This window comes from Fusarium verticillioides, chromosome 5, assembly GCF_000149555.1.
Source record: "Fusarium verticillioides 7600 chromosome 5, whole genome shotgun sequence".
Classification (NCBI taxonomy): Eukaryota; Fungi; Ascomycota; class Sordariomycetes; order Hypocreales; family Nectriaceae; genus Fusarium; species Fusarium verticillioides.
Window position 1 is genome coordinate 2121925 of NC_031679.1, and position 23159 is coordinate 2145083.

Genomic DNA, 23159 nt, shown 5'->3' on the forward strand with positions numbered 1-23159 from the left:
CAGGTGCGGCTACTGCACTTTCCCTTCCATAGGTAGGTACATGAAAATGGCCCCATAAGGATACAATGGAAGCGGAAGAGTTGGAGCTCGGCAGGCAAGTCAGGTCCACTCCAGGTACCGACGTGCTGGCTTACCTTGAGGAAGGGGCACCTGGCACCTCATTTGAGGCAACCGACCTACCAAGACAAGTAACAGCTCAGGTAGGTGGTAGGTACTTAAGCACAAAGGTCTGCACTTCAGTCCCTGGGCCTGTTTTCTGTGACTTTGACTTTACACATAATTCAATATACTCTGGTATATCAAACCTACCTAGCCACTCATACAATATCCGTCTATATAACTCAACTCTCCTGGGCTTTCTCCTTACGAACAACTCTTCGACTTCGACTACTACTTACACTCCTCTACGACCACAACCATTCTCATAATTAGTCTTCGCTTTCACACTTAACGCCCCAAACATGACTTACACAATGACCGCCCATCTCTGCAAGCAGATCTACGCTTCCTGGCGTCAGACTCGACAACCTTCTCCCGACCTGGCTCCCCCAACACAGACCCTCTCGTCTATGCTTGGCCGTCCCATCTCGCGGTCCCCGTCACCCCCTGCTCAGCGATCAGAGCGACGCCCTTCCAACGCCTCAGACTCAGAATGGCACCCCAACAGTCGTCACTGAGGAAATACAAAGACTTTCGATTTTGCCTTATTTACCCATGACTTACGAGACGGGTCGAACTTTTGCATTCAGGACACGGGCACAGCATCTGGCGCATATGACTTTGTTATACTGGACGGGATTTGAAGCCGTCGCTAAACTTCCTCTTACACATTACTCCCAATCTTCAAGATCCTGGAAGATCCCAGCACCTCTCTTTTGACGCCTCTCGGTACAAAAAGTCGAATCCTTCAAATTTTTCATCAACAGATCTGCCAACAAACTCTCCCTCAGACGAGATGCATCAAAAACAGCCCAGATCTGTGGGGCCAGTGTGCTACCATGAGACCACAAGGTGTCAATCACGAAATCTTGTCCCAGAGTTGCATAATAAGAGATGTCCCCCACGTTCGCATGAGAAAACGCCAGAAACCGACATGCGAATCGACATCCTTTCGGATGGACTACAATACTCTAAGGCGCCAAGTAGACGTACAGGCAGGCTGGACGCAGGCTGGACGCAGGCTGGACCGAGACCTTTCGGATAGAGGCTCTTCTTTTTTGCACTTGTCTTTAAATTGTTCAGTGGTTGAAATCAGCAACCTCTTTTTCACACTAGATACCCAAATGAAACTCAATATTCTGAACCAAATATTATTATCTATTCCCTCCAGTTTAACCCTGGCAGCCCATGACTCGAAATCGATAACAGTGGCATGACCATCTGCCCACATTGAACACCCCCTGTAATCGGGGTGCGCCGCCGATCTCCCTTTTGCCGGGGGTGCTCAAGGGACTCGCTGTGGCTGGTGAAGTCTATCCTTGAAAAGGTATTTCATCACGTGTCATCACGACATCAAGTTCAGTACCAGCATAGGTAGGTAGGTAGAAACTATTGACCAAGTATTGATTATCGAATTATCTTTGGGCCAAGCAAGGAAGACATCACGCAGTGCTACCTATACCAGGCATAGAATCCTACCCCAAGTCCATCTTTAGCCTTCCCCAGATTTTAGCCCAGCTGGAGCAAGAAGTGCTTTTCCTCGGATCGGTTCGGCTTCCCCCATCAAGCTCACGTACTTGGACCTGACCTATTTCCGAACCGAGCTGTTCAGTTTTTAGATGTTGGCCTGCCCTGCTTCATCATGGGTCTATGAGGAGGATGGCTGACGACTGACGTATGCAAGTTGGTCCTGTATGATAGGGCTCCATGTGACACCAATACCAAGCATTCTGATGTATCACTAAATAGTTAAGCATATATGCACTAATATAAACAGAAAAGTGTCTGTGCTACTGTCCGTTTGTATCCACTTCGCTTCGCTTTTTCGTTTACGTCGTTTCGTTGCTCATGCACCAAGTTATATCCTATCCTGTTTCTCCTTGTCCAATGACCACGGACCGAACATGTATTCCTCTGTCCTCATACAAATCCCTCGATAACCAGCTCAATGGTCATATCTACGTCTCCGGAGGCTACCTATCCAGCTTCTACATGCCCTGCTTAATGTTGAATATATGCCCTGTCGTCTCCGCGTCCATCGGCGGCATCTCCGCTTACATCGCTTCCGCGTGCCATGCCGACGTCTCTACATCGCCGACGCAGCCATTGTATCGATGGTGGGCTTGGATGTTAATCTTGATGGCTGCTCTTCCTCTCCACTACCATCTGGAGACTCCTGCAAGGCTACGTTGCCCTGGATTCGTCTCTTGGCAGCTCTCTTGTCCGCTTCCGTGATGTTCTCTGCCTTCTTTCGCATATCAGGAGTCCACTGTTGCTCACTAGGCGTGTGGCCAACAGACATGCCAACTCGGACCTTTACCGGGAATTAGTAGCTGTGCAACTCACCAATGTGAATTACTTACCAGAGTTTCAAGTGCATCCTTGCTATTGTCGACAAGATCATCGTCGAACACCATTCGTCCAGGTTCAAAAAGCAGCAGGATGGTGCTGCCACCAAACTTGAAGTATCCAAGCTCTTCTGCTCGGTGGACTCTCTCACCCTCCTGGCGGGTAATGACAGTGCTGCCTACCATCATTGCACCGACGCAAATAACCATGACGCGTCCGTGTTGTTCACTGTCAATTGGCACGAGAACTCTCACGTTCTCTCCGTAAACGTCCAGAGCCGATCGGATAGCCATGGGGTTCACTGTATAGTATTCACCCTCAATCGTCTTGGGCTTGCCCATGACACCGTCCACAGGGATGTGGAAGCGATGATAATCCTGAGGAGCCAGTCGGAAGATGCCCAGAGCTCCGCCCTCAAACCGGGACACATCCTCAGGGTAGGCGTCGCCGAGAAGCCTCTTCATGTTAAACTCACGACCCTTGACCCAAATCTTGGTAGCGACAGTGATAGAGTTGAAGACGACGCTTCGACAATCGGCTGGTGAGACGATAATGTGAGGGTTGTCGGGCGCAGAGCAGGGTCGAGCACCAGGCTTCAGGGCGCGGTAGAAGAACTCATTGAAGTTGTTGAACTCCTCCAACGGCAACAGGACTTCCGACATGTCGAGACCATGGAAAGCAATGAACTTTTCAATTTCATCCTTGGATGCAGGATCGTCAAACTTCTTACCCTGCTTGATACTCAGATTTTTGAGCAGTTTTCGGACTGTAGCCTTGTCAGTAATGCCGTTTTGCCAGGCGAGCACTCTGCTTACTTCGCTTGTTCTCCATATCTCGAGATTTGAGTCCCTTGTACAGCAGACGAATGCCGAGTCTTACATAAACACTCATCTTCTCCTCGTTGATCTGCCCCGTGAGACGATCTTGCACAAGGATATTGGCCGAGTTGGCACCCAGCTTGTAACCGCCGTAAGAGATCTTGGTAATGACCTTCGAGTACCACTTGCGCTGCGCCTGACTGGCTGTGACAAATCCGCCCACTAGCACGCTATTGACTTGCCTCCAGTCTTGGCTTGCGCATGTCGCAATGTGGGTGATGATGTCAGCATCCTTACGCTTGTTGAGTCGCGGCTGGTGACAGATAGGACATTCTCGGATCTCTACGACATGCTCTTCAGAACGGTCGTCACTGCTGTCAGACTTATCGAGGGGGTCACCCTCCTCATCTGCAGGTGTCTTCAAAGTGGGGACATTTGAGATGGGAGTCTGAGTTCCCGACGTCGAGTCGAGTTCTAGAACGCTGGGGGTCTCTGAGCCACCGTTGTTGTTGTGTCCATGACCTGGCACGTGGAGGAGGTTCTTCATCTCGGGCACCAAACCCTTTAGTTTATCTGCAGCTGTGCCTGAGGATCGCCTTCGTCCTTCCAACTGGTCCTCCAAGCAGATAACGCACTCGTCCATCGTGAGCTCCCAGTTCTCGTCGTTATCAGCATCACGGTGGGGGAATCGCTTGAAAAAGCCGTCGATGGTATTCTCGGTAAGCGTAGAGCCCAGAGACTCAAGCATCGTTGTGAGCTCGATTCTGCTGATGCGACCACTCTCATCGGCATCATATTGCCGAAGCATGGCTCGCCAGAACTGCTGTCGGAGGGCATCATATGGCATGTACTTCGCGCGGAGGTATAGAACGGGGTTGTGCTTCTTCTCCCACTTTTCGGTGTTCTTCATCTTCAGAGGAACGTTATACTCATAAAAGTCGGCATCTCCGCTGTCCTGGTTGGCTGAGTCAGGATCAGAACCAGTATTGGCGAGGACATCCGCGGGTGCCAGCTTGTTAGGATCGGGTGCTGAGGTGGGCGCAGGAGCAGGAGTCGCTGATACCATGCTCGTGTTGGAGGCGTGCTTGCTCAGTGGGGGACGAATCATCTTGCTGATACTGGAGGAAGAGTTGGATCGTGACATGGCGAGCTTCTTGAACCGCGATCGCGAAGGAAGCTGCTCGGCCTGTGCAGGGACTTGGAGATCATAGAGTCCGGTTTCGGGGTTTGCTTTGGGGGCTCTCTCGATCAATTGGTGGATTGGAAGATCGCACGAGGCAATGAAATCGTTACCGGAGTATTTATCGTGGTCGATGACAGTAAAAGCGAAGGAGTATTGCTGCTCGTGACTTTGGATATGGAACAGCATCTTCTCGTTATAAACGGGGTTGAGGTCATGACGAATGCGTCGAGTGCGGTATGTTTTCTTGCCGAGGGATGCCACAACGAACGGGTCCATGTCGAAGCTTGTGCGAGTAAGGTTCGATTCGGGAGGCAGGTCTGTGATCTTGATGACCTCAAGATAGATGATTCCAACAACGTCAGAGCCACTGCTGGCAAAGGCATAAGGGTTATTGCGTCTCCTCTTCTTCAGTCCTCGAATTCGAAGTCGGCGCTTGCGCTTCGTAGCATCTTGTTCACCTTCATCCTCGTCACCCTCGTCGGAGTCGTCTTCGTCGAAATCGTCATCATCATCATCACTAGGACTGTCCTGAGGGTTGGGGGCGGACTGGGAGCCTGTGGGGGCCAAGTTCGGTGTCATCGAGGGTGTTACGTTTCGAGAGCCAGCGGGAGCAGTTCCTACAAGGGCTTGGAACTTTTCGAGGATTTGCTGTGGTGTCGCTGACGGGTTCGTCGAGTCGAAGAGGGAAAACTGTAACTGGATTTCGCCAGAGACAACACTCGTCTTCTTGCCAGGACGCTTGCTCTTGAGACGGTACCAGGTAGGTTCCTGTTCCACCTTGTCGTTGTTGAAGATCTCTTCGAGAGCGAGATCGAACTCGCCCATGTAATCTTTTCCAAAGCGGTCCTTGTCCCAGCAGATGACATCCAGGACCAAGTTCTGGACAGATGTGAGGGGAATTTCCTCGGTGGCGTTCCACTCTGGGTTAAGAGTCTTTGGGACATCGTTGGTTACGATTCGAGAGTCGCCGCTAGAAAGAACGAGGTACTGAAGGTCAACTGTCAGCATTGGGGCCTTGGTGTTGAGAGAGCGACTTACAGGATCGGATGTGCCGCTTCGATCTTTGGCTGCAAGGTCTTTTCCCTGACAACACGTTAGCAGAAGCCTGGTGAAATGAAGTTATACTCGGATGTCCTCGCGCTGCCTTGCTGCTGCGCCGACTAGATTGGGCAGAGAAGCGGTGATGGCTGGAGGGACCTGCAGCCAGCTCGTATAAGAGGGCGTCAAGTGCATAAGTACCAAGAGACAATCGACATATAGTAAGTACCTTTATAATATAAACTCTGAGGGCCAGACCATTTCCAGCGTCCCTCGAAGGGCTCGTGCTATCATTTTTCGAGCGCATGGGAGGACTGTTGCTGCGGTTGTTTTTGGTTCTTCCGTTGGTGTTGCTGACGGAGTGTATGGTTGTGGAGGAAGAAGAGGAGGATCGAGAGGTCGATTTGAGCCGTGTTGGGATGATGCGCACCATGACGAAGAGAAGGCCTTGGCTCGGCGGGACTGGGGCTCCAACAGCTGGAGCTCCCTGTCACACACAGACAGCACTGGAGTCTCAAAAGTTATGGAGGGTGATAGATCGATCGACAGCGGGGGTGCTGGAGCTGTACAGTCGGGTAGGTCCTGGACTGGAAGGGTGTGATGTGGTCGGCTCGGGTGCGTCCAGGCGTCTCAGGCGCTCAGCTCAGGCGGATTTCCAGGCGATGACACCCACAAAGTGTCCTGCAATAGGTGTTCACGGTGTTCCAGGGGTGAGGGCCAAGGTTGATTCCGCTCGTAGCTTTGGGGGGGTGCAGACCGTCTTGGGATTGGTGGGGATGCTTGGTAGGGCGGGGAACGAACAGCCAAAAGTGACGTAGTGAAACCAGGAACAGATTTGCCCTAGGTACCGTAGTACAAGTATTTCAACTTTGATATCTCTCAAGTTAATCTGTTGATGTTGTAAGGATTATTTTAAGAGTGTTGTCGCCCGCTTCAGCTCGAAATGACTTGAGGGTTGGAGCTTATTATCGCCGCTTATCGTTTCAGGTATGTGCGGTTTGGTTTGCTCGTTTCCAAAAGATTCAGCTCAACTCAGCTCAGCTCAGCCCTCAAGTAGAAAATGGTTGGGTTCGTAGCATGAATGAAACCCGTTCTCGACCCCCTTTTTTTGTTGGCGGTGTTATATGTCGTCGTGTCGGCTTAGATTAGCTGCTTCATTCGATATACGCCGTGACCATTCCCGCTGTATTTTCTTCCTTTTCTCCTTTTCCCCCTTTCCCCTTTTCTTTTCTTTTCGCCCTATTGCTCTTCAGTGATTGCTCAGCTCGTACTCCAGATTCGTTCTCTGACGACTGCCCAGGCCAAGCCACGGCCAAGCCCCGGTATCAAGTATCAGCGCCGTCAGAGCCGCGAATGTGGGACAAGGAACGCGAGAGGATCCGTCTTTGACCGGTCGGTGGAGTAGTGTGATAAATAAAAGTATATTGGTTGATGGTGAGAGGAGAGACAGGAGTGAGTTTGTTGGAATGTTGAGCGTAGAATAGAGGCAGGTGAGGCAGAATATAAAGAGAAGTAATAAGAGGAGAAGTGATTCAAATCAAACCCAGCTCGGTAATAAAATAGACGAGACGAGACGAGACGAGAAGTTGAATTAAACAAGACGAGGTATGAGGACTCAGGAGTGCCCGTGATACTAATAAATCAAGTATCATCCATGAAGAAAACAATTGGGCTTCCCCTGGTTGGCTTGCTTTTTCCTCTTCTTCTTCTTCTTCTTCTTCTTCTTCTTCTTCTTCTTCTTCTTCTTCTTCTTCTTCTAATCTCGTCTTATGTCTCGCAAAACAGGTAGAACTCAGGAGTAAGAAGAACGAGAAAGGAAACAAAACAGAAAAGGCCGGAAGAGGGAAATGACGCTTGTTTTAATGCGATACAGTCGAGAATAAGCTCACTCCTTGTGTTTCTTCTGCTCAGGGCAGCTTTCCATGGATCCTTCACATCCCAATGTCTGCCCTAGGACCTACTGGTACCTACCTACCCAAGCTACCCACCTACCCATGCTAGGTACCTCCACAAGGTCCCCCAAATCAGTCAGGGCTGTCCTGCCTGTCCCTTGGTTAGCCTCTAGACTCCAGATTCCAGGACTAGGCCACTAGAGCCATCCATGAATAGCGTTGGGGCGCCTTTTTTGCCGTGCCGATTCCGTGACTGGGGGACACGTATTCTACCATACCGTCTCTCAACCTGGGTTAGTAGTCAGCTAAATGGATGAACCCGAATTTGATTGAGCTAATAAAAGGTACCTTGCCTTGAATTGTCTCATCGCGTCTCGTGTTGTTGGCTGAAGCGAAACAGAAGAAAATGCCTCTTGCATACGGATATTGGTATACATATTGTTGTTTTTAACCTGGCAAAAGGCTACTACTGGTTGTATCTGACCTTACCTTATCCGCTAGGTAGTTTTTTTCATTAGCCTCTATTCCAGAGCTTCGTGAGTATATACGAGAGAGTTCTACTGGTCAGGGTAGTCTACCTCGCCCTAAGGTTACATATGCTCTCGTGTTAAATTCCTTCCATGACATCCAATACAATGCATCCAAATCCCCTCGACTCGGTTCCTTTCAGAATAGGCAACTCGGTCTCGACTCTTGGCTCCAGTATTAATGGTGCCGTTTGTCCGTGAACCTGCCAGATCCGAGTCATCATGTCATGGCTTGGCCTTGTTGATGCTTAATACACTGTCTACCTACCCTACCCAGGTATCATGAGAGGCTCACAATGTTTGTTTGGATTGTCGATCAGGATTAAATATGAGTTACTTTATTAACAACCTACTCTGCCACCGACAAAGAGGCATACAGTAGGTTCACACACAGCATAACTAACTCAAGTCTGGGCTCTGGTTTATTATGGATGTCGGAGGCTAAACCAACAACGGAACAACCACCAATTTATTCCCATCACCGCTCAGATACGGACAATTAATCTCTCTTGTGTCTCCGTCACCGCTTCTTTTCTTCTTTTGGTCGTATTCTGTCTATCGATTTCTTTGCATGTGATCAAGCTCATCAATCACGCGTGCGTACGGATAGTTATCAATCATACTCCGCTCTTGGCCTCTAGGCTCTAAGTTAGGTGCCCATACGACCGAAATACCTATACCTTGCCCTTCTCGATTTGGTTATGTTCTTCGAGCTCTGTGAGATACCTTAAAATGAAGGCGTCCCCTCTAAATGCCAGGTGGTAGGCACCTAGTCTATGTATATCAATTCCTCAACCTAGGGTAACCAGACCAGCCAAACCTCCAGTCACCACTCAACATTCAATTCCGTGTAGCAATAATCAGCACAAGTCATCCCGACGTCACTGGAATGGTTCACACTCGCACTCATTTAACAACCTCCAGGCCCTTGTCTCTATTCTAATTATCCCCCAGGGCTGAGATCCTGAGACGACGCTACAAGCCACCAAACCCCTCTCCTCATCCGCCCTCAGTCTCATATCATATCCAGCTCTCATATCACATCAATGCGGTCAACTCGAAACAAATATATAAATGAGAGAGAAGAAAGAAACAGGGCATGGCCCTTCATGAACGCCAGACCCTCAAACAGCTGGGCATGACCTCGCAGATACCCCCCTTTCTAGTTGTTTTAAAACGTTCACGGCATCTGCAAAAAGAATGTTTCCTCCGCCCAGGCAATCGTTTTCCAACGCCTCCTTCACGAGACTTACAACCTTTTGAGCCCCATTGCGGTGATTCTGAGCTTGCAACTCAGACGGCTCCAGATCCGCAACTGTCAAGATCCACTGCTTTGGAGCTTTTGGCAAATTTTTGGTATTATCCCTGTCCTGTTTATCCTCAATACCAAAGGCCCAACAGATCAACGAGCAAACGTAAGCACCCCAGTAGTCCGAAATATCTGTCCAATGTACTGCTTGTTGCTGGCTGAATTTTCCTTTTCTGTCTTCTTCCCGATCGGATGAAGCCTTGAGCTTAAGGAACATGTTCAAAGCACGGGCAGCAAAAATCGTGGCGATCGCAGCTGTGCTAGATTTGCACCATTCGCCTAGTAACTTCTGGTGTTCCACAAAGACATTGAAGTCTGTCACCTTCTTGTTGAAGACCCAGCTCTGCCCAGATACTGATAATAGGTAGTAAAGAGGTGTGTAGTGAAGGGCTAAGTAGGTGCTGGCAACTGCCGAGTCAGGAAATACTCTTAACATAAGCATTCTCTCCGACTCAAAGTTCAGTGCACCATCCATCAGGCCAACGTGTGCTGGGTTCTGACGACGCGAAATAAATAATGAACATGCTGCAAGCAAGATTGCCGCGTCAAAGGCAGGCAGAGATGCTACATCAGTGGCAGAGAGTGTCCTGATGTTGATGCTTGAGATGGTTTTCGGGTCCTTTCTTGTCCGTAGTCGTGTCCATGTTTGAGGATCATGTGCTTCCCAAGATTTTGTTGTTGTTGCTGTGAGTGGAATAGGAAGAGCGTCCGGAGCAGTGTAGTCCAGGCCAATGGCGGCAACATACGGTCGTTGATGATACCGTGAACTGTGGACATCCAGGAGGAAGCAGGCAGCCAGCAGTCGTCGTTGAGTTTCTGCAGCAACCCATATCTTCCAAGCCGACTGACCTTGGGTCGAAGAGCCAGAAGAAGATTCATGGTGACGATTAAAAACCTATCGGGAGTTGAGCCAGGTGTTCGAAGGGATATGAAGTCGAAAAGAAAGACATGATGTTCAATTGTTTTCCAATAGAAGAGAATGGTAAAGAATAGAAGAAGGGAAAAAGAAGAAGAAGAGAACGGAGGAAATAAAGAAATAAAGGGAGGAATAATCAAGAGAAATCACGCTGACTAACCCTGTGGTAGAGTGCAGTGAACCGGGCAGAGGGCTGATGTGAGTGTGGCTTTCTGCCACGAAACCGAGCATAATACTCGCAGAGTGCAATAGTTTGCTGTACTGGTATTGACCACTTTTCAGCTTGTATAAACTAAGTGTATCAGCACCGGTCGATTGTCGACTGCTCCTTTGGCGAGCTCCTGTTCTCTCAACTTACCACTTTTGACTTTTGCCAGGCGTATGCATGAAGCTGTGCTCCCTTCATGCGGTCGTCTGCATTAGGGATATATTGTGTCGCCAGAGCAGCCATGGCGCATTGGAGCACATGCACATGCTCTTTCTCCTCCTCGGGTACATCCTCGTAAGTGTGCTTATGTATGATGGGGTTCTTGGGATGGACATGCTCCCAGTAGGTTTCTAAATATGTCGGAATTGAGTCTCTCGTTGCTGTAGAGAGAGATAGGGGCATCAGATCAGGAGTACTCAATAAGCTACCATCCGAAGGCCCAGAGCTACACGCCCCCAATCCGAAAAGTCCATCTGATGCTGGCAGCGAGGGGACAGCTACTAAAGTCTCAGATTGAGCGACAGCTAACGAGGGGGACATGCTACGAACTGTAGGAATAGGGATCTGGTTGGTAGTGCTGAAAGAAGGGCCTTCGGAGTATCCAGGTAATGCAAGATCCATATCGCCAAAGACAGAAGGATATGCTTGTGGCGGAGTGTCGGTATATGAATACGAGCAAGGGTATGTGTTGCTGTCCAGACTGGCAGTGATGTCATTTGCAGTAGTTGGGTAAGTTGGAGTCGCAGTCATCCAAGACCCGTTCGTTGTTGGCACGGAGAACTGTGAGCGCCTGGTGTTATCCGGGGGAGTCGAAAATGTGCTTGTAGGGGCTGATGAAGACATTGAGCTTTCGGGCCAGCCTAGATCAGGGGGTGCTTCCTCAGGAATGGATGATATGAGAGACATGTCGGACATGTTTCGTGGTTCCGAATAGCTTGTTACAAAACTTTCGTTCGTTGGCAGTGTATGGAGTACATAGTTGTTTGGCCCGATGGGGTAGTTGTCTGAGGAATTGTTCACGGTTGGCGGTGGATTGTAGGCCTGATGAGGAGCAGATGTCGATGTCACTGATGGCCATGAGCCAACCATGTTCGAGCTGCTGCTTGCGGTTACTGCTCGAGGGTGTCTATAGACTTCCGGCATCTTGAGTCCTGGTTCTGGGACAGAGTCTGCAGGAGGCAGGTTAGGTGTTTTCGGGCTGCCTTGACGGTTATGTTTCGGATCTCTAACATCTTGACCATCTTGCTCACTACTCTTATTAGCCTCGAAGCTCTCCGGGTGTCACTATCCCAACGTACTGTCTTTGGACATGACGGTCGAGGAGGTCCTTGCGATGGAAAGTCTTGTTACAGTTTTCGACCGGGCAGAATAGATCAGGAGCTGAATGGCTGAGTTGATGACGTCTGCATCCCATTGTTAGAAACACTTTTTAGCTTCGAGGAAGACCACAAACCTCAAGTGCTCTGCCCGAGAGAAGGTCTGGGAAAGTTAGATGTGAAGATCGTGGAGAAAGAAGGAATATACCTTGGGGCATTGGTTGCATGTATGAACTGGGACACCTTTCTTTGCCTTACTGATCTTTCTGGTTATAGGAGTCAACTTTACGTGTGCCTCTCCAGTGGCTGCTCCGGTGAAGGGCCTCATGGGAGTCTGAGATGATGGGCCAGGCTGGTAGGAGAATTCGTTGGAGTCGACACTTGCGTTGCTACGGCGTCGGCTAGTCATGTTGATATTGGGCTTTGGTGACAATGGGTGATCGTCGAGACAAGATGTCATGGATGAGATAGGATTATCAGACCCGTTGTCATGGGAGGAAGGGGGTGGTGGATGTTTTAATGTAGTAGCATGGCTGTGGGTAGGGGATGGTCTTGAAGTCGAACAGACGGAACGGATTCCGGAACCTGAATCGGCGTGTTCATCGTCGGTGTTCATGATATTCTTGAGACTAGCCATGGCCCAGAGTTGAGAACAGAAGCACAAATCAAAAGAGGCAGTGAGTCCGGAGAATTGTAGATGGACAAGCCAAACTTGGTAAGACACAGCCCCCTGGGAGGCGTATGAACAAGTCCCGGCAGATGGGACGCTTTAGGCTCATGTAAAGAAGGTGGGCGATGAGGGTATAGAACAGCAAGCGGGAGTAATAGTGGGGGAGTTGGTGTAGAATTGAAGCAAAGATCACAGACGGGAAGAGGTACAGACGGCTAAGGCTGGCGAGTAGAGCAAGCTCGGTGTTTAGCAGGGATACAGATGTGAATATGGGGCTCAGTGCAAGTGAGATATTTACTCTTGGTACAAAGATAGGAACCAGGAGAGGCATTGCTGGGTTAGACCTGGGCAGGATTATCTGAGAGAGTGTTAGAACATGGATGCATGGGGATGTCGATGTGATTGACCCAAGGTTGAAGGCAACCCTGCGAGCTGAGTATGGGGCGCAGGACAGGGGAGTTGATGCATGGATTGAAACATGGATATGGACAAGATTAGATGCTTTGAAGGAGGTGAGGTGGAGGGGAAAACAAGAGATGCACCTGATGCAAGGCACTTGTCTGCCTCTTGAAAACCGTACGTAGTGTTTAAAGCGTCCTCGACACCAAAAGGTCGGGACATGGGGAGTCCATCCCGTTGTTTGGTTTGGCTTGTCCATGTGCCACCCTTTCACATCGACCCTTGTCGCATGCTTGCCGCTCCCTGTTCGTCGAGAATGCGACAAGTGGCGGGACGGGGCCGCAAGCGCCATCTAAGCCTTCAAGGAACGGTACCTGATCGAGCAACTAGCGCCCAGGTGTGGTACTGTACCAAAAAGACACTATTCATCCCCCCGACCGATCCGATGGCTTGCGGGTGGTAGCTCGCGCTTAGACATAGTTGGCGCAGACCTATCCAGTGCTTTGTGAAGAGAGACAGAATGGCGACGATGACCGGTAAGAATGGTTGCATTGAGTAAAGGGAGTAATGTTGCACACGAAAGAATCCAAAAATACCAGCACAGCACAGAGGCGTAGAAATTCCAACTGGAACTAGGGGAAGCTCGGGCACTAGGGTTAAAATTGATTTTGGAGCTCCAGTTTCACAGGAAGCTAAGCAATGCATCTGCATCTGTACTGTATCTGGGCACTGAGACATCGTGGGCACAAGCCTGCGTGGGCATGGGCGTGGTCGGGCGGGTATGGCGTCAAGGCGCCTGTTGGTGGCTGCTCTAGAAGCCAGAACCGATCATGGCTTGAAGTCTCCAGAATGATAACAGACATGACATCTCGCATTTAGAATGGGTGTGGTTGTCTGACAGGGATCGGCAACGATGCGTACATAGATGATAGGAGAGCAAAAAGATCCTATAGAAGAGGCTGTGTCTAGAAAGGTTAAGTCGAAGAAAATGAGCTGGGGAGAGAAGGAAAGGCGGCCGACAGGTACCTCAGGATGTACCTACTGTACCTCCAGGTTCCAGTAGCTCTTGCTTGCATCAGTGACAGGTACCGGCTTACCTAAGAGCTTGACCCTAGGTAGGTGCCTAACGTGCTGACTTCAATGGTACCTAGGTGGTAAGGTAAGTAGGTAGGCATTCCCATGAGTCTGGTCCCGATATTACCGATATCTCACCTATTGAGTTTATTGAAACTGCGCTTAGATGGTATTTTTTAAAATTTTCTATGTAATTACTTCCATCGTGAAGCAACTCGATCTTGGGAATCCTGGGTCCGTCCAACCTTACAAGTGCTTATCCCAAGAGCATGTCCCAACCAGCCTCATAGGGCCCGCGCCGTTACAACGCTGTCCATTATCCATTGTCCATGGTCCACATGGTTTAAGTCGGTTTGTATGTTAGGTTTGGTCTAAGCTTTTTTAACCGAGTTTTCAATATCACCCGCATTTAAACCGAATCGCATACTGACCTCAATACCGGTATCCCGTTCTCATGACAGCCGTATGTATTGAAACATTACTTGGAATGTTGGATCCTGTCCCCTGGTAGCGTTAATTCGTATCCCTGTCTGTCGTACAAGGGTGCTATTAGCCCAGCCTTGCTGGGCGCTAGGGTAGCCAAACAAAAGTTCAGGACAGACACACCACAGCCCAGCCATTCGATGGCTGATTGGTCAATGTTTCATGATGACCTGAGGTGACCTATTTTTACCTCCTTGGCTGCGCCTGTTGGGTCCGTCCTGCACACACACACACAATCTGTTTGTTCAGTGCGATGCGCTAGCTCGAGCAGAAAGTTAGCAGCCTAGCAGCGTCATGATAATGCTTGCTGTGATCGACAGATTAATTAATCAGAGACAAGGCATTCTTTAATTTGCAGATCGACGAGTCAATTACTGCAATGCCTTGCGGCTCATAGACCCATAAACTACATACCTACCTATCGACTTCCATTATCCATTCCAACATTAATCTTATCCTGAGTTGGGAACAAACCGTTGTGCTCCTCCCGAGCAAAAGGATATGAAATGCGGGGCCGGACCGTTCCACGTTCCACGCTGTTTCTCCCCGCCTTTTGGCTGGAAATGGAAATAAGAAATAATAACGTCCACGAGACTACTCCGTACGTAACGACGCAACGCCAGCCGTTCAAGGGTTATGCTTCTTTCCCAAAATTAGATCGTCGCATCTCGTCGTCTAAGGCACCATATGTCATTCCGCACGCTAAGTCTAGTATAAACGACCTTTTTCGGATTTTGAGGCCAAGACGCTGTAGGATTCGGCCCGCACGGAGAATATTCCTTAAAAGAATTCCTCCACAGGACTCGCACATAGAACTGTTTATTGCAACCACAGATTCATATCTGGGGGACAAGGGGAAAGCCCCCGGCGCTTCGATCCCGACTATTTTTGTATTTAGAGGCTCTTTTGGGCCAATACATGGACGAGAAGAAGCGGCTTTTCCCAATGCAGATCTTGCACCAAATCTACCCTGTTTCTGTAGCCAAGGTCTCGCTAAGATGCTACATGAACTCGTCCCGTCACTACGTCGTGGACATGCACTTGTTGACAACTAACTTTTCAGCACCGATGCATGTCTGGTCTGATTCGCATGTGCTCCTCTAGAAGTGGAAGCAGATCTACACATGGGGACACACCCCTTGACTTGGCACCTGTTGCCTGTCCCTTACCACATGCCTCCAACTTTCTATACACCGCAATTTGAGTTTATGAACTAAGTTAGGTAGTCGCCCATTTGAGTACTGGCCGAAATCTTCATGACCTTTGTGGGGGTCATCTCCATTCGGACGTTTATCCGCGCACCCTTGATCGTATCATTTGCCTATCGCAGCTTGGAACGAACCATTGACGTTTAGGAGTTTGACACTTTCGACATCAACGTTTGCAATCAGGTTTCTCCTGTACATGCTGGGGGGTTTCTATCTGCATCGCATTGCAAGGAGTGGGCAAATTCCTGTTGCCTAATGTCGATCGTTTAGATCGAGGCAGACTGATGCTGACTGTGCGATCGACAAATTCTACCAGATATCCCCCCTCAAACTCCAATTAACCACCTTTGTCATGATGAAGTGGTCTCATCGGTTGAAACGTTACTTCTAATCATCCAGTGCTGCCGTCATCATCTGACAGAGCTCAATTGACAGTATAGCCGCCTAGGCGCCTAAGCGCAGGCGCCCCCCAGATTGTGGTATTTGAGTGTCTGCGCCATCCGGAAAGCCAAGTACCCTGAAGAGATTTGGCAAATGATTTGCTCCGATATTTCAGCCTCACCGAGGGGGCCATGCATATTGGCTTAGTTAGCTGTACGACAATAATTATCATGTCAGCAACGAGGGGCTCGAAATAAACTCCCGAACCAAAGGATTGTACCTGCAGACGTAGGCTGTAACAAGGTGGTCTTAAGAATGGGGGAATGTCACGAAAATGAGACTATCGAAACAAGTGAACGGTTCAGTCATACTCGTCGGATTACTTCGCCCAACTGTCGTACCATCCCACAGCTACCTTATTAGACAAGAAGAGTCCGGATTCAATAGTGCGCCGAGGTTACACTGTAGACGTGAAAACATTCGATACATAAAACAAGCCACAACGCCTTGTATACCGGTCCTGTATTAAAGCGCACAGCTGAATACTGATTAAAATAATAATCCACCAAAGTCCATTACACAAACATCTGTTGTCCCTATCGTGGTGGCCCTGCCTCCTCTTCCTGCTGGACATTTTTTAACCAATCTCCCACATTTGCAATCTGCATGACCATACAGCTTCATTTATAGCTTCGAAGGAGCGGCTGCAGCTGCAGCCGCGGTTGGAGTGTTTGATGAGTCCTTTGGCGATTTTGCGTGTGTATCACTCTCTTCAGACTCATCGTCGCTGGGGGGTCGGCTACTATCGGTGACATTGCCTCGGCTCTTGGTCATCTAGACGATCGTTAGCTGAAGGTGGAAAATGTGGTGCATGTCCGCTACTCACCCATCCTCGGACACCACCAACAAGACCCAGAGCGTAGCCAGTGATGAACTCTTTGGGTGTTCCAGAAGCACCTGGGGAACGTAGTGCCTCTGAGCTGCCTGCACTGTTAAATCGGGCGGGGCTCTGAGGACGGCTAGTAGGCCAGAACTGCTTGAGCTCACGACCGAGTTCTTGACCAGTAGTGGTCCAGTTGTTTGTGATGTTTTCCCGCAGGTCCTGAACATGTCGCTTGAGATCCAGCTCGTTCTTCTTGAGCCAGCTCACATTGAGCTCCTGGCGGGAAGTACCGCGCTTAAATTGTCGGGCAATGTACTTCTCATAGTCGCGAACGATTCTGCGAGCTGTTAGAATTTTGGATAGCATGGGTGCTCGTTAGCATACCTTGTGATGAGACCAGTTGTGCTGACACCTTCTGTTCGCTGTGTGACAAGGAACTTGCCCGCAGCCTTGATGGGCTGGTAGATGTCGTCGCCCTCGTCCGCGCCGTAAGGAAGATCATCGTGAGCGACGTAGTCGAGCTTGTTCTCGTCAAGAAATTCGGGGGTAACAATCCATGGGCAATCCTCGATTACCTCATCGACCCATTTGCAGTGGCGGAGAGTTTCGGCACGCTCAGCGGCAGACATCACAGTCAAACCTTTGCGCTTGTGTGTTTCGTGGTCGCCTGTGACTCCAACGACGAGTGTTGTGTCAGGAAAGGCCTTCTTGGCCTGCTCGAGTTGTCGCATGTGGCTAAAGAGTAGTTGGCAGACAGCTCATTTTCAACAAGTCGGTTCTTTTGACTTACCCAAGGTGGAAGAGATCAAACACTCCATCAGCGTATACACGAACAGGTCGGCCAACAGGAGGTGGGTTCGTCTTGTAACCACCGGCAGGATCTTGGAGCTTGCCGATGGGGGGAGGGGGCATGGCCTCGATTCTTCGCTGCTCCTCTTCGTCAAGCTCCCTCAGAGAAGGCTTGCGACCCTTGCGACCGACTCGTTCAGCAATGTCGATGCTGGCTTCTGTGGTATCGCTTGGCTCGCCAGGATCCAGGGCGTGGTCAGCGGCTGTTTCGAGGACACGATCCGAGCTAGAGCGCTGTCTCTTAGGAATTGGGCCTCCAACAGCTGATCCTCGGCTGTGAAGTCGTCCCGACTCGGCGGCTGTTGTGTCTCCCTCCTCACCAGAGGCATCACGAGAGGATGTCTGAATTCCATTATCGCCAAGGTCAGCGGCCGACTCTGCGCGAAGGGAGTTTCTCTTGCGCTTCCCGCCCTGGGATGAGCTCGATGGCGAAGACATGGCTGATAGATAAGACTGGCACGGCACTGACTTGACAGTTGGGGGAAGATGACGTGGCTTCGGGGTCGGGTCGGGTTGTGGGAGAGGATGAGAGAGACCTTAGGAGTAGGGGCCTAGGTAGGTAAGTATGGTCTTTAATTATGTGCGTGCTGAGGAGCGAGATGGGGAATGGAAGCGACCTGGGACTGCTGTAGCAGTACTCCGTAGGTAGTTTATTAACCTGGAGAAAAAACGGTTACGGCTACCGAAGAAGTTCCACGTTGACGCGAAAAAAACCGGGTCTCGACTTTCTCCAAAGCTGATTGGGTTTGGAGCGCAATATTCCCTGTAAAAATCTGGGGTTTTCCAAAACTTGGCTTGCCTTACCACAACACTTTATATACGAGACTCTGAGGATACCGTCATCGGAGGCGATATATGATGATGATTGATAAGGTAAAAGAGCAGAAACAAGAAACAAGGCATGATGCATTGATCAAGACTGGGACAGAGGCATAAGCTGATATCTACAGATAAGCCATGGGCTGCTTTCTTCCTCTCCTCTAGAGTTCCCTCCCCTATACTGATACATAGCTCTCGATGTACACGAACGACACCGTGTAATTAAAAAAGTGGCCCGGCTTTCTCGTGTCAAAAAAGGAGTGCAATCTCAAAAGTTAATAGCGCAACTACTATCGTCGTCACACCCCTAGATGAGACAGGCAACTGCTCTCGTGACAATGCTTGTTCACTTGTAATTGCGCTCAACATGAATTTTGTGCATCTTAATAACTGTTTTTTGAGCCGAATCGTCGTGTCAAATGTCGATTTCTCGAACGCGATGTGGATTGTGGCGTCATTGCTGTCACCCCTTTAGCTGATCTACATGAAAAGGGGGAAGAAGCTTGTGGAACCTAAGAGCTCACGGGAAGTCACAACGGTCACATGACGACGCACGTGAGTTTAGTGAATGCATCAGACAGACTAGGTACTCGTACCTACCTTACCTTATGGACGGACACCTCCACTGGTATTCATCCAAGGTTCCTCGTGTTTGCCCAAAGGATTTGACAAAGCTTAGCCAATGATCCGGATCAGTCAAGCTTCCCCACAGATTGCCTCAGAGATTGCTCTTCGACTAAAGTAATCTTGAAAGTGCAGCTTATGCTCATACGTAGGTACCTAGTTACCAATGCAACATGCAGACCAAGAAGATGCGTTTGATACTTGGGCCGGGTCATCGACCACAAGGCCCTAGAGTCATCCAAGGCCAGGTGATCGTAGCCAAGACTGGAGTTTAGACAGTATTCCGAACACTACCAGCACAATAAAGCAGAGAAGTTTTGAATTGTTCGCGCACTCGTTGGTGCTTCTGTACCAGCAGAGTTTCTGTCTTTCTTCATGGCCTCTCAAATTCTGTCCGTTTCAAGCTGTAGCTCCTGGATATAATTTCGATGGGCCCTTGCCTTTTCGGACCAAGCACCCCAAACCATACAAGTTCCTTGTCTGATACTCAGCCTTTATTGGTGGTTAGTAAATACCCTAGTCGTTATCACCAAGGCATATCTAGACCTACGTACCCCCAAGAAAAAGAATACATCTGGCCTTGCTACTTCTCATAAAAATGAAGATCTTGAACAAATATAGCCTTTCAACCTCTAGTCACGCTAGCCACCGCAAAACTTTCTTTACCCGAGATCACTGGATGTTGCTTCACTCTCCCTGTTTCAAAATGAAATCATTTATGGTTGGCTCTTATTTGGCTTCTATGACTTTTCCATAGTTGCAAATGGCTTGCTTTCTTTGTTCTGTCCGTTTCAAATCACCAGGATGTCAATCACAGGTTTCAAACCTGGACGAGTCCGCCAATCCAACCAGTTCGGCTATCAGACCCTTTGAATAAGCTTAGGCTAAGCCTTAACTTAAATGCCGAGAAGTGCATATCCTGAATTAAGCTTCCCCTCGTCAAGGTTTCGGTGACAAACTGGCAGCGGCTTGTCTGTCATTAGCTCCGTTCCCAGGATTGACTGACCTGCGGCTTGAGGTCTGGCATCGTATCATTGCATGACAGAAATCCTTTATAAGAAGCCAGGCCTGGGCAAACAACATGGAGTCCAACAGGATATTCTTTGCTACTTTCTTTCATCTTTGGCAGTCCCAGGCAGGCCCGCAAAGCACATTCTTTAACATCTTCCACTTTATTTTCATTTAAGTGATTACTGGTTTAATCAGCTCAACATACGAAAAGCCGCGCTTCTCACACTTGCCAATCTACAGTTCTACAACCAGTGTTGCTGATGCCATGCTCATTCTCGAAGATGATGCTACTCTCCGCAGTGTCTTATTGGGCCCGGTCAAGCTGAGGGCGTTCACTGTAAGGGAAATTGCACTCTAGAGCAAAACTCCGGCACCTCTACCATCTGTGGAGGAGGTGCTTTTCACGCCGCCGATAAGGTTGTTCAGTTTAGCGGTGGTGGCACTGTCGAGATCTCTGACTTTTATGTCGAAGACTATGGCAAACTTGTGCGATCTTGCGGTAACTGCCAGGATAACGGCGGTGTTCTCGGCGGTAGTAAGTCACATCAGAGACATCAGTCCAGCTTAAGGCTAACAATTTCTCAGCCAATACCAATTATGGCGACACCTGCACCATGTCCAACGCTTGCGAGGACTCAGGCAAGAACTGCGACCTTTTCAAGGGTGACTCTGGCGGCAGTGAACCCTCTTAGGCTATCTAGTAGCCCCGATGGCACTTCTTTGATACTTGCTAGGTCAGGCTTGAATATGGGAAGACCTCAATAGAGCTTGATGGACGTCAATCTTATGTTATTGTATCGCCGTAGATTACTGTGGAAGGGTTCTCAAAGCCGATCATGACACATATCTTTGCCTAAATCAAGTGGGTTCCAGCAAAGCCGCCGTAATCTGAACCAACTGCACCCACTGTGCGTTTATGATTCTCGTAGTGTGCATATCTGCCTGTAAATGCAATATTCCGTTCGAGATAACTAGATCAGTGCTGGTGGTTCAACTCCAAGACATACTCGACTTGACGTGGGGTTGTCGTCACTGCTGAACAGGGGTCATCTACTAATATTGATCTAATGTTTTCTGCCAGTGGCAGCAGCTGTCACCCGTGAATAATGATACTGGTTGCCTGGGGCCAATCTTTGTTTTCAGGCAACTCTCTGCTTATCTGTTTATCATTTATTTCTCCCTTCTTGCTTCTTCTTCTTCTTCTTCCATTTCTTCCTCGCTCCTCAACCAGCCGCCGCATCACCCCTGGGCCATGCGCCCGGAGGACTTCGCCCCTTTTGAAGCCTTTTTTGAACCGCTGTGAAGAGAACCTGGTAAGTAACCTTGATATTGACTTGAAGTTCCTCTCATATTGCAGTTCTTTTGTCTGACTGAGTAAGTCATAGCAGCCACGGGAGACGAGAGGTGTACAATGCTGAAAGACTTCGCAAAGCAACACAGCACCCTAGGCGCGCCCATTACGCCTAGGGATGCCCTACCACGATAAGTAGCTTCTGGTGGGAAGGGGCATACATTCAGGCGTGATGTATGAGAGTTCCTCGCCGGTCGTCAGTTGCACCCTCCTTCCGGGGGGCCCTCTTCGTGAGGGTCGACGTTCGGATTTCTCTTTTTATCACTACCAAGGCCTTTCGCCAGACTCTTGACTAGTGTGTACTAAAGAAGTTTTTCACATTCTCCCTCTCTCTTTCTCATTGCTGTTGCTGGACGAATCTACTTCCATGCTCTCAATCGATCACAGATGATGCAAGGTCTCTACTGGGATCCTCCACCATGGGCATGTTCTACAGGTAGAAACGACAAATGAACTGTGCCTCGGTGCAGGGCAGCCTTTTATTAAACTTCAACCATCGAGACTTCGACTACACAACGAACGATTTCGCTGGCTTGACTACGTTCTCATCTAGTCACCCGGTCTTGAACAATTACATGAAGGTCAGTTACGATGTTTCCTTGAAAAACTTCTGTGGCTGATATGCCTAGGGACCATTCTTGATACCAAAGATCTAGGAATACCTCTGTGAGATCTCTAAAAACGCCTACTTATTCGCCCAACCTCGCCAATGCTGGTCAGGGCATCACCAAGGTACTGACAACGACCCAACTACCCATCAAGGCTAGCGAATCTTCGAGTTGCTTGACTTTCTCTACCAACACAGAAGTTTTGGGCGATGATTTGAAGCTGATATCAGACTATCCACTTCTGCAGCTTGAACGCGCAGGCCCCGACATGTGCAGGCTATTTGGCTCACGGCCTGGTGCACGAATACCGTTCGAACCAGATGTCTGACAACGAAATGCTTTCGATTCAACCGATGCCATTGGAAGTTTGCTGTTCAGTCACACCAACATCCGCTGGCAGAACATTCATTTCTTTCAAGAGAGCGACGATGATGAGGCTTTGGTTTCCGTAGCGCCTGCAAAGACTCTCGTTGATCAGATTGCCGCCCAGATGAAAGCACGGTTTTCCAAGACATATCGGCAGCAAGCTAGCAAATTGACATGGGCGATTCATACAAGACATTAACTTGTCAGCAATCCCACCTAGTGCTACATTAGGGTCACTCAATCTTGCATGCTGCAAATCGTGTTGCTAGCCCCAAGCAAAGCTGTCGGGCGCCGTCCCTGGTCACATCGAGTGAAACAGGTCACCTTCGGTTAAGCCCACGATATTGGCCAGGTTGGTGGTTTCATGTGCGAGCAGTTCCGATTGCTCATGCCCTGCCTTATCATTCCTCTTCCTGCCTCCGCAGGACATCTCCACGAGCTCAAGGATCGCTTGACCATATCACAGGCACAAAAGGCGTACGAGATGGACATGGTCGTTGATTGGGTCTCTATTCAGATCTTCGTAGGATAGATTCGGGCCATCGTGAGAAATATGTCTTTCAGAGCGTCTCTACGCCGTGGTTGGACCAGGACGACAGCATCAGCCCCAACTTCAGGTTGGTGCGCCCAGTGCTTGCACTCAAGGATCTATACGTTCTCAATTCTGCGTGTTTTCGAAGCTTCTAATGCCATATAGGAATATTTCTCGGTCGGATGA

General features: G+C 49.3%; 6 protein-coding genes across 6 annotated transcripts; 3 read left to right on the plus strand and 3 right to left on the minus strand.

The window, feature by feature from the left end:
• Positions 1 to 461: 461 nt before the first annotated feature.
• On the plus strand, positions 462 to 677 carry FVEG_02728 (hypothetical protein; the record flags this gene model as incomplete). Its single annotated transcript, XM_018890172.1, has 1 exon — positions 462 to 677. The coding sequence occupies one exon, from the start codon at positions 462 to 464 to the stop codon at positions 675 to 677; it is 216 nt and encodes a 71-aa protein (XP_018746451.1).
• Positions 678 to 1790: 1113 nt separating this feature from the next.
• FVEG_02727 (phosphatidylserine decarboxylase) lies at positions 1791 to 7268 on the minus strand. The gene is made up of 5 exons (XM_018890171.1): positions 5777 to 7268; positions 5548 to 5592; positions 3324 to 5496; positions 2523 to 3274; positions 1791 to 2473 (listed from the first exon to the last, which is right to left on the minus strand). The coding sequence occupies exons 1-5, from the start codon at positions 5978 to 5980 to the stop codon at positions 2246 to 2248; spliced, it is 3402 nt and encodes a 1133-aa protein (XP_018746450.1). The 5' UTR covers positions 5981 to 7268; the 3' UTR covers positions 1791 to 2245.
• Positions 7269 to 8869: 1601 nt separating this feature from the next.
• Positions 8870 to 13260, minus strand: FVEG_02726 (hypothetical protein). Its single transcript, XM_018890170.1, has 6 exons — positions 11924 to 13260; positions 11853 to 11878; positions 11698 to 11802; positions 10550 to 11648; positions 10352 to 10483; positions 8870 to 10170 (listed from the first exon to the last, which is right to left on the minus strand). The coding sequence occupies exons 1-6, from the start codon at positions 12350 to 12352 to the stop codon at positions 9091 to 9093; spliced, it is 2871 nt and encodes a 956-aa protein (XP_018746449.1). The 5' UTR covers positions 12353 to 13260; the 3' UTR covers positions 8870 to 9090.
• Positions 13261 to 16221: 2961 nt separating this feature from the next.
• FVEG_02725 (choline-phosphate cytidylyltransferase) lies at positions 16222 to 18426 on the minus strand. Its single transcript, XM_018890169.1, has 4 exons — positions 17604 to 18426; positions 17198 to 17548; positions 16817 to 17150; positions 16222 to 16764 (listed from the first exon to the last, which is right to left on the minus strand). Exons 1-4 carry the CDS (start codon positions 18098 to 18100, stop codon positions 16615 to 16617), a joined length of 1332 nt encoding a protein of 443 aa, XP_018746448.1. The 5' UTR covers positions 18101 to 18426; the 3' UTR covers positions 16222 to 16614.
• Positions 18427 to 20381: 1955 nt separating this feature from the next.
• On the plus strand, positions 20382 to 20808 carry FVEG_02724 (hypothetical protein; the record flags this gene model as incomplete). The annotated part of the gene is made up of 3 exons (XM_018890168.1): positions 20382 to 20453; positions 20477 to 20651; positions 20702 to 20808. 3 exons carry the CDS (start codon positions 20382 to 20384, stop codon positions 20806 to 20808), a joined length of 354 nt encoding a protein of 117 aa, XP_018746447.1.
• Positions 20809 to 22805: 1997 nt separating this feature from the next.
• Positions 22806 to 23159, plus strand: FVEG_15123 (hypothetical protein; the record flags this gene model as incomplete). Its single annotated transcript, XM_018904227.1, has 2 exons — positions 22806 to 22964; positions 23139 to 23159. 2 exons carry the CDS (start codon positions 22806 to 22808, stop codon positions 23157 to 23159), a joined length of 180 nt encoding a protein of 59 aa, XP_018746446.1.

What these genes read in the sequence shown, in the direction of transcription:
- FVEG_02727 (XM_018890171.1), bottom strand. Translation starts at nt 5,980, where the DNA reads ATGGTGCGCATCATCCCAACACGGCTCAAATCGACCTCTCGATCCTCC. An exon ending in TCAGAGTTTATATTATAAAG is followed by an intron (nt 5,593 to 5,776) that starts GTACTTACTATA and finishes ACGTGTTGTCAG; the next exon opens with GGAAAAGACCTTGCAGCCAA. An exon ending in GAAGCGGCACATCCGATCCT is followed by an intron (nt 5,497 to 5,547) that starts GTAAGTCGCTCT and finishes GTTGACCTTCAG; the next exon opens with TACCTCGTTCTTTCTAGCGG.
- FVEG_02726 (XM_018890170.1), bottom strand. Translation starts at nt 12,352, where the DNA reads ATGGCTAGTCTCAAGAATATCATGAACACCGACGATGAACACGCCGAT. An exon ending in TCTCGGGCAGAGCACTTGAG is followed by an intron (nt 11,803 to 11,852) that starts GTTTGTGGTCTT and finishes AATGGGATGCAG; the next exon opens with ACGTCATCAACTCAGCCATT. An exon ending in GACCGTCATGTCCAAAGACA is followed by an intron (nt 11,649 to 11,697) that starts GTACGTTGGGAT and finishes TAATAAGAGTAG; the next exon opens with TGAGCAAGATGGTCAAGATG.
- FVEG_02725 (XM_018890169.1), bottom strand. Translation starts at nt 18,100, where the DNA reads ATGTCTTCGCCATCGAGCTCATCCCAGGGCGGGAAGCGCAAGAGAAAC. An exon ending in ACAACTGGTCTCATCACAAG is followed by an intron (nt 17,151 to 17,197) that starts GTATGCTAACGA and finishes AACAGCTCGCAG; the next exon opens with AATCGTTCGCGACTATGAGA. An exon ending in TTGGTGGTGTCCGAGGATGG is followed by an intron (nt 16,765 to 16,816) that starts GTGAGTAGCGGA and finishes ACGATCGTCTAG; the next exon opens with ATGACCAAGAGCCGAGGCAA.